General features: G+C 36.7%; 1 protein-coding gene across 1 annotated transcript in view; it reads right to left on the reverse strand.

Moving 5' to 3' along the window:
- Nucleotides 1-2,218: 2,218 nt before the first annotated feature.
- Nucleotides 2,219-13,036, reverse strand: part of pdhx (pyruvate dehydrogenase complex component X) — a 40,580-nt gene continuing 29,762 nt past the window's right edge. Inside the window, exons 6-11 of the mRNA XM_046859846.1 lie at nt 11,716-11,896; nt 10,541-10,688; nt 9,317-9,375; nt 6,658-6,816; nt 4,446-4,510; nt 2,219-3,156 (exon numbers count right to left, since the gene is read on the reverse strand). Coding sequence (XP_046715802.1) covers nt 2,907-3,156; nt 4,446-4,510; nt 6,658-6,816; nt 9,317-9,375; nt 10,541-10,688; nt 11,716-11,896 — 862 coding nt within the window. The 3' untranslated portion in view covers nt 2,219-2,906. The remainder of the gene's footprint in view (nt 3,157-4,445; nt 4,511-6,657; nt 6,817-9,316; nt 9,376-10,540; nt 10,689-11,715; nt 11,897-13,036) is intronic.

Consider the following 13,036-nt stretch of genomic DNA (forward strand, 5'->3'; position numbering starts at 1 on the left):
AAGCTGGAAACAGTGAACCATTTTAACGTTACTCTGCTTGAATCTTAAATAACAAATGCAAAAAAGATATTTCAATCACAGTCTGCTTCCTGGAAGTATGGGAAAAGATCAGAAAGTCACACTATTTTGTAACTGTATATCACAATGAGAGTGAAAGTTCTGGCAAGGCAATGTTTAAAGTCCACACAACAAACGCATGAGGGATTTTTATCCTAAAAACTTACAAGAGAATAACAGAGACTCGGTGGCGAATTAGATTTTCCACTAGCCTTACCTCCAACTGTTTTATTTAATGAGATATCCATATCCCACTATGCTTTTCTACCAAAGGCAAAGGATGTCAAACTAGCTAGGGGCAGGTAAAATGTCAAATTTTGCTTCGCTGTGCTAATGTGGCTTTTATTTCTGGAAGCTTTCCACAAGACTTTATTTTCATTGGAACGGAATTAGCGCTGCCTTGAAGGTGCTTGTAAAAAGACAAGCTGGCCTCATATTAGGGAGTTCACCACAGGAAGGCCAGCAAGGTCTTTATTAAGACTCCACCCTCTCTGACTTGACCAAGCGCTTTAACATTACTCTCTAATTCCACTACCACTCCATTACTAATTTGTAATTTTAACTATAAGCAACTTCAACCAAAAAAACAACAAAAATCACAAACAAGATTTCCATTGTCTAACAATGCTGTTGTATGTCTGACATCAGTGCACATTCACATATACACTATTTCACCACAGCTGCCATAGAGGATCCTGCAATATCTGCTGAGCTGACAGTTGCTTGTTGTAAATCTGAATCTATTTGAGTGTCACACCCAGAGCTCATCATCCACTACCATGCTGCTACATCATCTACATGCCAATTAGTCTTGAAACAGAAACAAAGAACATAGTTCATGAACACACCTCTAAGCTGAGCATGACTACAGGCAGGTAATAATCAGATTGCAGAGCCTCCCCTCTCTTTGAGGCAAAAAATAAATAAATACAGAACAAGTCGCAATTTCTGGCATATGTGTCATATTTAAACAAACTGCTTGAAGTGGAACCCAATGGATTCAGTTCTGTAGATCAAATAATGACAGCACAGCCAATTATGGTACAAATTGCCAGAACAGTAAAAAGTCAAGGCCTTTTTCCTAGGACTCTAGTTTTTTTATTAATTCCACCCAATTTAGTCAGTCACAAACAAATTTCTACCCACTCGACACATCAAGCCATCCAATGGGCTGGGCAGTTCAATACTCCGTGAGAAAATCACTATCTGCCCTCTTCTGCATATTTCAACTTACAGATAAGTGCCTGTGGCATTGTCCAGATGGGGCAACGGATAAAGCTATGTTGACAATCATGTGATTACACCTAAAATAAAGTGAGCATTTGGTTGATATATTTCACTCTGCATCGCTAATACATATCCAGTAACACAATTTAAACAGGGATTTAAAAATCACATTTGATCTAGCTATAATTGTGTGTGAAATAAATAAATAAATAAATAAATGGGCTCCTTTCTCAATTACTGATTAAAAATTATTAGGAAGAACAACAGAGCTAGTTAGCAGACAGATTTTCTTTTTACCAGGCATGCTATTTTTTAACAGATACACCATAATTACACACTTAAAATTAATTCTAATAAATAATAGTGTAGTCACAAATGTGCTCAATTGCATGCATGCACGTGTGTGTGTGTGTTTCTTTTAATGGTTTGTCTGTTTTCTAAAGGGAAAATGGGTGAATGTTGTGCATGAGAAGGTGAATGCCAACAATAACACCACAATCAATGCTGTCTATTGTCAATCTGTGGTTATAAAACCAGTCCTTTTGTCAAGACTGGGATTTGTGCTTTGCTTACCTTCCATCTCTGTGGTTACTAGGAGACAGTGAAGGGGTGCATGGGGAACAGTGGGTACACTGAAGCAGGCAGCAGTGAGTAGCACACACACTCGCATGCACAAACACACACCCCTTTGCCTCAGTTTTCCCTCACACCCCTATGCATATTCTGTGCACCCCTCATCTCAGAAAACACACACAGAGACACACACACCTCTCTTTAAAAGTGATGCAATGATACAGCATTGAAAAGTAGAACAAAATGTCCTGTGCACACTGTTGCTTAACGCAATGTTAATGGCCACCATATTTACAGCAATTATCTACTACTTCTGTATCCATAGTTTACATTACAAACAAAAATATTACACAAAACAATCTTGCTTCAGTAGATTTTATTTTGTGTTACTGTTTGGGGTATGACGCCACAAAGCTCCCATTTATTTTCTTATTTAAAGTGTTAGTTGTTGCTAATTCTCAGCGGATGTCTGAATCCCTTTCCTCTCAGTCATACAGCACCATGAAATATGTGGTAAGCAGGTTTCCCCAACAAGATATGTAGAGTCAGCAACCATGTCTTTTTTAACTGCATGTATTATAGAATGGCGGCTGAAGGAATATGGAAAGAGCTGAGCTTAAAAATGTGCAACTTGGGGATTCGAGATTTCACCGTATTGCCGCTAAGGTTTCAGAAATAATGTAAAAAAGTATGCATGTTTGAAAGAAAATGAAGAGCCAATTTATGAGAATAATAAATTAAAGTGCCATCATTTTTTACATTGACCCATTAGTGAAATCTTTAAATACAAGAATAAGTTCAAATGTACCAAAACATCTTGTTTGCCATTAATAACAAATATAATGAAAAGACAGGACTTGGGTAACATGGTTCACTTTACCTGCAGAATCTTATTTTATATATATATATATATATATATATATATATATATATATATATATATATATATATATATATATATATACATACACACACATACTAAGTGACAAAGGATTCAAATCGTATGGTTTCAGTCCTTCTTCTACCTCTCTGCTCTACTGCCTGCTTGTCTAAGCAAGAGCCATACGCTGAGGCTTCTCCAAATTGTTGCGAAATTTTTCAAGGAAGCGAAAGGCAAGCTCATCGTCGACTAGACGCCCATCGCTGGACAGAGTGACGGTCATTAGGTGTTGTGTGCAGAGACCGTCTGCTGCTGGTTTAAGCTCAGCCCTGGAACCCCCCACTGCCAGGATGCATGCCTGAGGAGGGTTAATCACTGCGCTGAACCAGCTGATGCCAAACATTCCCAGGTTAGAGATACTAGAGGGGAAGAGAAAAAGCAATATAAAGCATGTAGATATTACAATAGGTGAATTCTGGAAACCAAACAAATCTGGATAATCTGGTTTTGACCAAAATGTAGAAAGTATAAATATTCATGTTTAGGAGTCAACAGTAAAAGCACTCAGCATTCCTTAAGAGCTTTAAACTTATTTTTTTTTCCGCAGTTGTTCCAATGGACACAAGCCTAATCAATTCAGTATATAAACAGACACCAACTGTCAAAATGTCTGCTCCCAAACAGTCGAATCCACAGAGCAGATTAGAGTGCTTTCACACTTTGTACAGCAGACAACAGTGTTGGTGATGGGGGAATAGGAAAAAGTAGACAAAAGAAGTCACTAATTATTTAGTACTTATAGTAATATTGGAATATTTCAGCTCGGATATTAACGCTGGAATTAAATCTGTGTTTCTTTTCTATTTTTCCCATTGGGCTATATATTTCTGGTTAAAATACATGCAGAGACTGTGTGGTGGCCTGGGAAAACCTTTCACACTAACACAAACTGCATCTATTTTTCCCCCACCAGCAACACATTTGTCACAAAGACAGTATTTCTGCAAATATACAATTTGAAGTAACTGCTAAACCTTTATGACCTCTGATGGGTGGAGGGAGCCTCAACTTAAGTGTTATTGAAAGGCCAACACTCCCCATCAGATGAGCACACACAGTTTATTTAAGTCATTGGGGTCAATGATCTGGCAAAAATGAGAGAGAGGGAAAAAAAAAAACTCCACTTCTTAGTTAACATTTCTCAGTGGGACAGTAAGAACAAAGCTTGAAAATGCAACAGCACAGTAATAAGACAATGAGTGATGTCTTACTACTGGGATTCCTGTTCTATCTTTACCACAGAGAGCCCATTTATTTCTAATTGACCCCATTAAGTCTCAAAAGCCTGAGCTTTGGGTGGAAATGAGTAAATTGATGACCATCATTTATTATCCTCGTTGATTTTACACACAGTATCCACAGTCATAAGAGGGGAGGAATAAAATATGCAGGGGTTAGGCTTTTTTTAGAGGTCCTCTAAGCTAAGGTAGTGTGCTGACTTCATTAACTTAATGTTGTGTTTAATGGCTTTTCATAAGGGAGGTTTCACACAGGAAGTAAAGAGAGGAGAACGGATGACATGCTGTTCATGATTTGTGGTGAATAAATGCCTTCGTCATCGATCGTAAACCCCAGAACACAAGGAAAAGCATTCAATTAAAAGCTTTATGCCATTTTAATTTTATTATTTTTATTTAAAGCTGTTTACCTGAAGGATCCTCCCTGATATTCTTCTGGTAGAAGTTTTCCTGCTCTCGCTTTCTGAGCCAGTACCTGGCAACGGCAAAAAAAAGAGGAATAGGTGAAGGGAAGTGTGATAAACACTGTCCATTACTAACAACATTACACATGAAACATATGCTTTAACATCATAACCTGCTAAACGCAACCTCCTGCCGCTTCTTCAGACGTGCTTCACGCTCAACCCAGTCTCCACTTGCACAATAGCTATGCCTTCTCATTTCTTAACACACACACAACTTGAAGTTGTTTTTCATCATTGAAATAAGAAAAAAAATGAAATGTCTGTTAGCCAGAGCACAGCTTGGGCAAAGGGGGAAAGAACATCACTGCGATTTGAATCCTTTGTCACTTAGAAATAGAGCAATGTTTAGCATTTAAGAGAACTGCATTACTCAATCAGCATGAAAACACCACATTGCTTCAGTGGAGTGTTTCGAAATAAGTCTGAGAGGTCAGCCAACAAACCGATGTACACTCAGTATGGAGCATAGCAAACGCATGGCCTTTTGTTACCATGGCAGCAAATTCAAGCCTGGAAAAAAAAGTGACTTGCAAATCAATTGGATTCCACTGATTACATGAGCGTGTGCTAGGGCTGTCAAATGCCCGTAAAACTGAGGCAGACATGTTAATAATTAAAAAATATAATCAAATACATTCAAATATCAATCTGCCTGTAATTTTACACTGCCACAGTGCTTTATGAGGCATCAGGACCACAACGAAGTGAAAAGAAACAAACCTAAATGCATCTAAAATTTCCTCAAAGGAAATACAAGAACATTTAATGTTTGCTGATGTATAGATTTGAAAAAGTCACATGCCTTCGATTCAAGTTTTTAATGCCTTCAATTAGAACTTTTTCACTGGGAAATATATATTCTTCTTCTTCTTCTTCAAAAAAAAAAATAATAATAAATTAAAAATGTATTATACAAGTGTTAAAAAAAAAAAAAGAAAGAAAAACAAAAAAATATTATATATAATATATATATATATATATAATATAATATATATATATATATATATATATATATATATATATATATATATATATATATATATATATATATATACATATATATATATATATATATATATATATATATATAATATATATATATATATATATATATATATATATATATATATATATATATATATATATATATATATATATATATATATATATATATATATATAAAACACAGCAACAAAATTTATTTATTCCCCAGGGAAAAAATTACTGTTCATCCGTATTAACTAGAAAGAAAGAAAGAGCTGCAATATGCAGAACAAGTAGATCAAATTACAGATGCAGGCAGAGGCATATCAAATTTTGTGTGCCATCTGAAGCTGGAGAAAGACTGGTAAGTTGAGGATAATCAGGTTATAGCTAGTCCTTAGTGGTCACTGCTGCCCTGTTTTCTCAGGAGGAGAGATGAGCACTGTGTGCACATGCTTTGTGTAGTTCCCAGAGTTGGTTGAATTCGCACCTAACCAGCAGTGCTTATCCTGATACTGGTTCACAATTACACAGACTATGAATATTATCAGTCTTTAAACTTTGGTTTTTTTTTTGTGCTAATTTAAGTTCTTTTATAAGAGATTTAAGAGGTTTTTAGTAGTCGTCTGAAAACTGCTAATGACTCAGACGTAAAAGGTCATCCAACCAGCTAGGTGCCGGAACAGAATAGAGTACCCTGAGATATGGTGGGACCTAGATGTAAACTTCAGAGTAAAATATTGTTGTTGTGGGACCTCTGCATGACTATATAAAATAGCAAACTGTCTTAAAGCAGAAATGCTTATTTTTTATTTAAACTCCACTAACACAAAGCACATTTGTACATCGCTCTAGATAAGGGTGTCAGCTAAATGTTATCCTAAATTGCACCTGATTTCCACTATGATACTACAAACCTCTAAGGCCTAAGATGAACAATTCAAACAATCCATACCATCCGTACCATCACATAAAACAACAAAAGACAAGGAACCTCAGACTATCATAGCTAAATGAATCACATTATTTCGGGAACACAGCAGGTCGTTTGCCCCAGCAGCCGGACGATCGTCTCTCAGGTGTTTTAAACACCAGTGTGTGCAGTCAGACCCGGTCTTTTACTGTCTCTTATTAACGTTAGAAACTGTGCCGCTGCCATGGTGACCGTTACCTTGGCGTTTGCAGCAATCTCCTGCACGCCTTTGTCTGCCACATCTTTGATGATGGGGGTGATGAGGCCACGCTCGGTCGCCACAGCAATGGAAATATGAATGGAGTCCAGCGCTTGTGGTCCCTCTTCTGACCAGGTCACATTGACTTCTGGCATTTCCTGTTTGAGGGGTCAAAGGTTAGGCATAAAACACAGGGAAGGAAGCTGAGAGAACACAGAGGATATTGATTAATTCTCTATATCAGCATGGCACAGACTGCAATGTGTTTATGTCAAATCATAGGATTATGTTAATGTTCTAGTTCAATACATTTCATTTGGCAAACAGCCCCCGCCATGAACGGCACACACCACGATAATCTAATTCTAAAAATAAGCAGAAAAATCAACCAAGAAAACCAGAGACTCCACAGTGAAGCTGATGAGAGTAAGATGATTATAATATTTATATTTATGAAACACCTCAAGTGTCAGGTGTTTTAACAGCCAGATTTTTGTGCCTTCTAAGAATCTTCAGAACAGAAGTACAGAGTACTTTCTGGCTTCTCAGAAACATCCAAGCTGTAGCCCAATTTTAAGAATAGAGAAGCTAGTAAGGGAATCACTGCTATATATAGCTGCTATATGACAATAGGATCAATTTCAGGTCCAATTTGTTCTGATATTTATTCAAATTTAAACACAACATTTTATTTGTATTTATTGTAGAAGAAACTATTTGTGGCAAATTGGGAATAAGTCTGTTCAATGTTATTAGACAATAACTGTAGTGCATCATATCACCCCATTGTGTTTCATATCATCATTACCATTGTATCTGCTGCAGGATGAACCTCACTTGGAAATTCAGAAGAATCTACTAATCGCCATGCTTCACTCTGAATCTCCACACATGTTGCATTGTATGTCATCAGACTGCTTTTTAAACGACTGATGTTGCAACAATTCAAAATGAAAGTCTTTCATTTTTCTTTCTTTCTTTTTTTATTTTTTTAAGTTGCTTGTTATTCGCATGCAGTGCGAGGACAGCATCATAATCACTTGTTCATTCTATCAGGCATGACGTGTTGTGGATCATAAGTTTTACTAATGATTGGGTTATTTATATATAAGAAGATAAAAGAAATGGATTGTTCGAACAGGCATAACTTTATGACCACCTGCCTAATATGGTGTTGGTCCCCATTTGCTGCATAAACAGTACTGGCCCATTGAGCATTAATAGCATTCACTTCCCACAAGGGCGGCCTTTGCTCCCCACGTGCATCAGTGAGCCTCGGCCATCCATGACCCTGTCGCCAGTTCACCCCTGTTCCTTCCTTGGGCCATTTTTGATAGATACTGAGCACTGAAGACACCCAACAAGAGCTGCAGTTTTGGAGATGTTCTGACCCACTCATCCAACCATCACAATTTGGCCCTTGTCCAGTGCTTGCCCATGTTTCCTCCTTCTAACATGCCAACATTGACACCAATATTGTTAATATAACATATCTAAAACACGAACAGGTGCCATGATGAAGAGATAATCAGTGTTATCACTCACTGGCCATAATGTTATAAGGTCATAATGTTATGCCTGGTCAGTGTGTTTCAATCAAAATCCTACTAGACTGAATTTAGTCAATATAGTCAAGTAGTCAATATTTCTTGCTAGTACAAATAATCTTTGAACAATTGTTTTGTAAACAAGCCTATAGTGACAACCATTTTTATTTATTTTTTTACCCTGCAGGATAATATCTGGTCAAATTCATTATTTGGTATTAATCATGTTAACAATGTCCTATCAACAAGCAATGACTTGTCAGCCTCAGAACATCTCCAAATGTAGATACACAGAGGTCAGGCAATGAGGTTCCAATCATATTATCCAGTGATGTAGCACTTCTGTGTTACTAATTTGCAGAAGACATACACAAAATCATTAAATAATACAATTCCAATAATGTACAACAACGTACATGATTAAATATTCAAGGCAGCCCTTAAAAATAGAGCTATGCCCTCTGAAGCCAGTATTCCTAAAGCTCATTGAGCTGAATTGTATGTTGTGCTTAAGGGTTTACAGACTCGTTTTCCACTTCCACTATCCCGGAGTTGTGTGTCTGCCATCTCAGAGGAAGCAGATGACAAGCTACGAGAATTGTGCAGAAGAAAATATTGCTGCTCTGAGCGGCACGCTCGGTGTTATGACAGATATCAGCGAGTACGCTGGCAGAGGCAGGAAGAGAGAAAGCTCCTAAACAATGGGGTGACAATCAGATTTTAATAGTGATTTTTTTTCCCTCCCCCTTCTTTCCCCTCTTTCTTCCCATTTTCAAAAGCCTGTCTGTTGATGGTGACATACATCTGGCTAATTTCCTTTTTACTCTGACTAACAGATGGAGAAAAAGGGAAAGAGACCTTACTTAAAATCAGTTCTATTTTAAAGCTTGTCATCATGCCATAGAAGAGGCCTAATGGATCTACAAGAGCAGTTTTAGGACAGGGAAGCTGTAAACCAGAGGTTTTGTTTTAAATGTTACATTACTCCCTCCTCGCAGCGAATCAGCTCCTTTCATTTTATATTCATCAGCATCTATATTGACATTTAACCTGTCATTATAAATGGCAAAGTGATTTCAAATGTCATAAAGCAGTAAAAATGTCATCTTACTTTGAGTGCAACAGCAGCAGCTTTGATAATGAAGTCATTGACAGACACCTTGATCTCCTCTACAAAGAGAGATAAAGAGAGAAAAGGGAGAGAAATGAATAATAACCTTGGGGAGATTAAAACTCTTTATGCTTGGTTTATTTGGTTTTTACTTTGGAACATTTTCACATAACTCTGTTCACTTTAAAAATAATCACCTAGATTGCGGTGGTACAAACATCTGTACACGGTCTGAAGATATATACATTTCCCCAAGGCATTTAACTGCATTTGAACACAAAGCATCCTAGAAAGGTTCACAGAGCACATGTAAAGACTAGAGTGCATTGAGAATGAGTTTCTGCAGGATGCCAGACAGAACTCTGGTTCAAAATATTTTTTTTTTTACTCTAAAGGAAGCTTAAAGAGCAAAAAAGACAAATCACAAGAAAAAAAAACAAAGACCTGTCCTTAGTAAATGCTTAGTCAGGGTTGCAGGATTTTAAATTAGGCTACTAGAACCAGCTAAATCTGTTGGAGAATTTCTACCTCACAGCTCCATGGCCTGATCCTGAGCTTAGGTTACTGGTGGTATGAAGCTTGCAAGCATGTTCTCGCTGTACTCAGGCATGTTCTCTTATTTCTTTCTGCCTTCCAAGGACATACAAGTGGGTGGACTTGCTACTGTAAAATACCCCAGGTGTAAAAAAGCATATGGGTATAAATAGCATCCTGCAAAAACCCTGCTGATCCATCCTGGGTGAATTCTCCCACTTTGTGCCCAATGTTACTGGGATTGGCTTTGGGCCTTACACAACCCTGACAAATACAAAGCGACTACCGGAAAAATAATGCTTAATTTCTACAAATAAAAATCATAGTAAGTGCTGAAGTAAAAGTAACAAGCAGGTCAGTGCACATTTACAGTTGTGAAACAAGTAACTAAGTTTCACTCTGAAAATCTGTTCTTTTCAAAAAAAAAGAAAAACGTTAATTATGACACATTGGAAATCCTGACACTTTAGAACTGTTTAAAAACTGAAAACGGAAATTACACGGGGTGACCTGGAGTACGAAAAGAACTAATAGAAATATACAAATTAGTAGATTTTTACTTCAGTACGCATGATTTTTGGTCTTAAAATGGTGAGTAAAATGTCATTGTATTTAATTATTAGTTTACACTATTTCCCCTGCAACAGGGTTGAGTAAAGTCAACAAACGTTTCTCTTTGACTGAGCGTACCTTTGGCTAGGTCTTTGCGAAGCTGCATCACAGCACTCATATCACAGTCCACTGATGCATACGCATGAGGTATGGTTGTTTTGGACTGCGTTAGTCTCTGAGCAATCACTCTTCGCACATTTGAGGCTGGGATATCTGTGAAGGTGCCCTACAAATCACAAAGATTCATCAATTGTGTCCATAGTGACTTAGTGACTGACTTGCTGGCATTAGTGCCCTATGGAAAACAGAATGAAAAAGCTGGTAAAGTCATCATTTACCAGAGCAGAGTGCATTGATTACGTTATTTAAGAAAAATTTTATCAAATTAAGTATGGAGTAATAACACAAGTTCAATAAGTAGAAAGACTGAAAACCGCATATTGACTATAATATTACATTAAATTTCCCTTCCACTGTTCGTATTGTTATTAAATGCACAAAGCACCAATTTAATTTCAGAGAATATAATGATATACCTCCTCTCTTGCAACTGCTTGTAAAGGCCTATCCCAAAAAAAAAAAGTATTGACACATATTTGCAAAAAGGGAAAAAAGATTTTAACCTTCTCAATTTTAAATAAATGGTTTATTCATTCGGGCCAGAGATTTTAAAAGTTTTTGTTTTAGAAAAATTTCCTTGGCAGTATGTGCCAAAAAGAGATACTGTACAAACTTTTAATTCCTCCCTAGTGCTATTTAAACCAAGCCAGAACAAGGTACTTGGAGAGAGTGTTATCTGAACAGAAATATCACAAAACAGGTTATACAGAGCAAAATGTAGTTTGGAGTTTGCCTTGCTTAATCATTTCATGTACCATTTAAGCATTATTGAAGACAACTCATGCAGTGAAATGATCTTCACTGCAGATTTCTACAATGCCCTGTGATCATTACACAATCAGCATGGATCAAATGTAGGAAGTGAGGTTGAAAAAACAACAACAAAAAAATGGCTTTAAAGATATTCTGAAGAGATTCTTTGGAAAATAATTAATGAATTGTATATATTGCTTTCAAAATCTAAATTTCATAGAAATACATTTTCATAAAAAATAAAATCATGTATGTGTATGTAGGTATAAATATATAAATATTACAGACTTTTATAAAAATATAAATAAAATTAGAATGTACAAAACAGAAATACTTTACATTAGGATGATCATTCAACAAAAAAAAAAAAAGACACTCACTGGAGCTCCAGGTTTTCCAGGAACTGAGATGGCTGGGTGAAGAGGTCTTCCTGAGACTGGAACTGGTGGAGGAGCACGAGGGGAGGAAGGGGGAGGCGAGGGAGTAGTAGTTGGAGCAGGTGCAGTCAATGGGGCTGCTCGCCGACCGGCGTCTCCTTTCTTCAGGAGGTTCAGAGCATCTCTGCGCACAGGAGCCAAGGCACATGAGTAAACATTTTCATACATATACACATACTGTACACACACACACACACACACACACACACACACACACACACACACACACACACACACACAGTAAACCCCCAATAATTCGCGGTTCGGAAAATTTACGGGTTCTCATTTGGAACCTAACTAACAGCAAGTTGCGGATTATCTTAAAATCTGCGGGAATCTGCTGTGGGACCGACTGTTCAGGAACGTTAGGAATAAAATTTTTAACTATGGAATTTGTTATTGAAAGCATAAACAATTTAAAAACTCATTATAGTGTTAAAGTGACTATGTCCAGATAAATTCACTACGGTACCATAGGGGCTGCGGGGGTGTGTCCAAAATTTGTGGATTTTCAAAACTCGTTGGGGTCTTAGAACGTAACCCTAGTGAGTTCCGGGGACCACTGTATACATACACATACAAATGATGCTTGAAAATTCTCAATTTCTTTTTTTTTTTTTTCTTTCTTTTAAAATCATGTTCAATGATCCCACACACTAAAAATGCACAAACAGACCTACGATTTTGTCAATGATTTTGGTAAAATAGAGTCCATAAAAACTACTGCAACACTGCATACACATACTCATTCACACACATAATAATCTACCTTTCAATATACCTTTCTAAAACTAACTTTTGGAAAGCAGCAAAGAGGAACATGAGTTTGAATTATATAAAGACAAAAGATCACAGAATCATAGAAAGCATAATCACTTAAATGGAAAATTGGTTGTTTTCTATACTGATTATATCTATAGGGGGAAAAATTAGATCTAAGGATCATTAAAAAAAAAGCTTTATTAGTAAACCTGACAAAGTAGACACTACACTATTAGTAAACACTAAAGATACATTTATTTACATGCCTTTAATACATTGTAGGCACAGGTATTAAATAGGAACAAAAGAAAGAACATCATTAAAACACAAGTATCCATCACAACTGCAAAAAAAAATTCACCTACCTATAAAACCTACTGCAAGCACAATTGAACAACAAAAACATCAACAATGTAGTAATGTTATTACTAAAATCAACAATATGGGATATCGACATTATCCAAAGTCTTCCGTCGCACTGAGATCACTGAAAATCGGCAAA

Source organism: Silurus meridionalis, chromosome 10 (assembly GCF_014805685.1).
Source record: "Silurus meridionalis isolate SWU-2019-XX chromosome 10, ASM1480568v1, whole genome shotgun sequence".
In the NCBI taxonomy this organism is placed as follows: Eukaryota; Metazoa; Chordata; class Actinopteri; order Siluriformes; family Siluridae; genus Silurus; species Silurus meridionalis.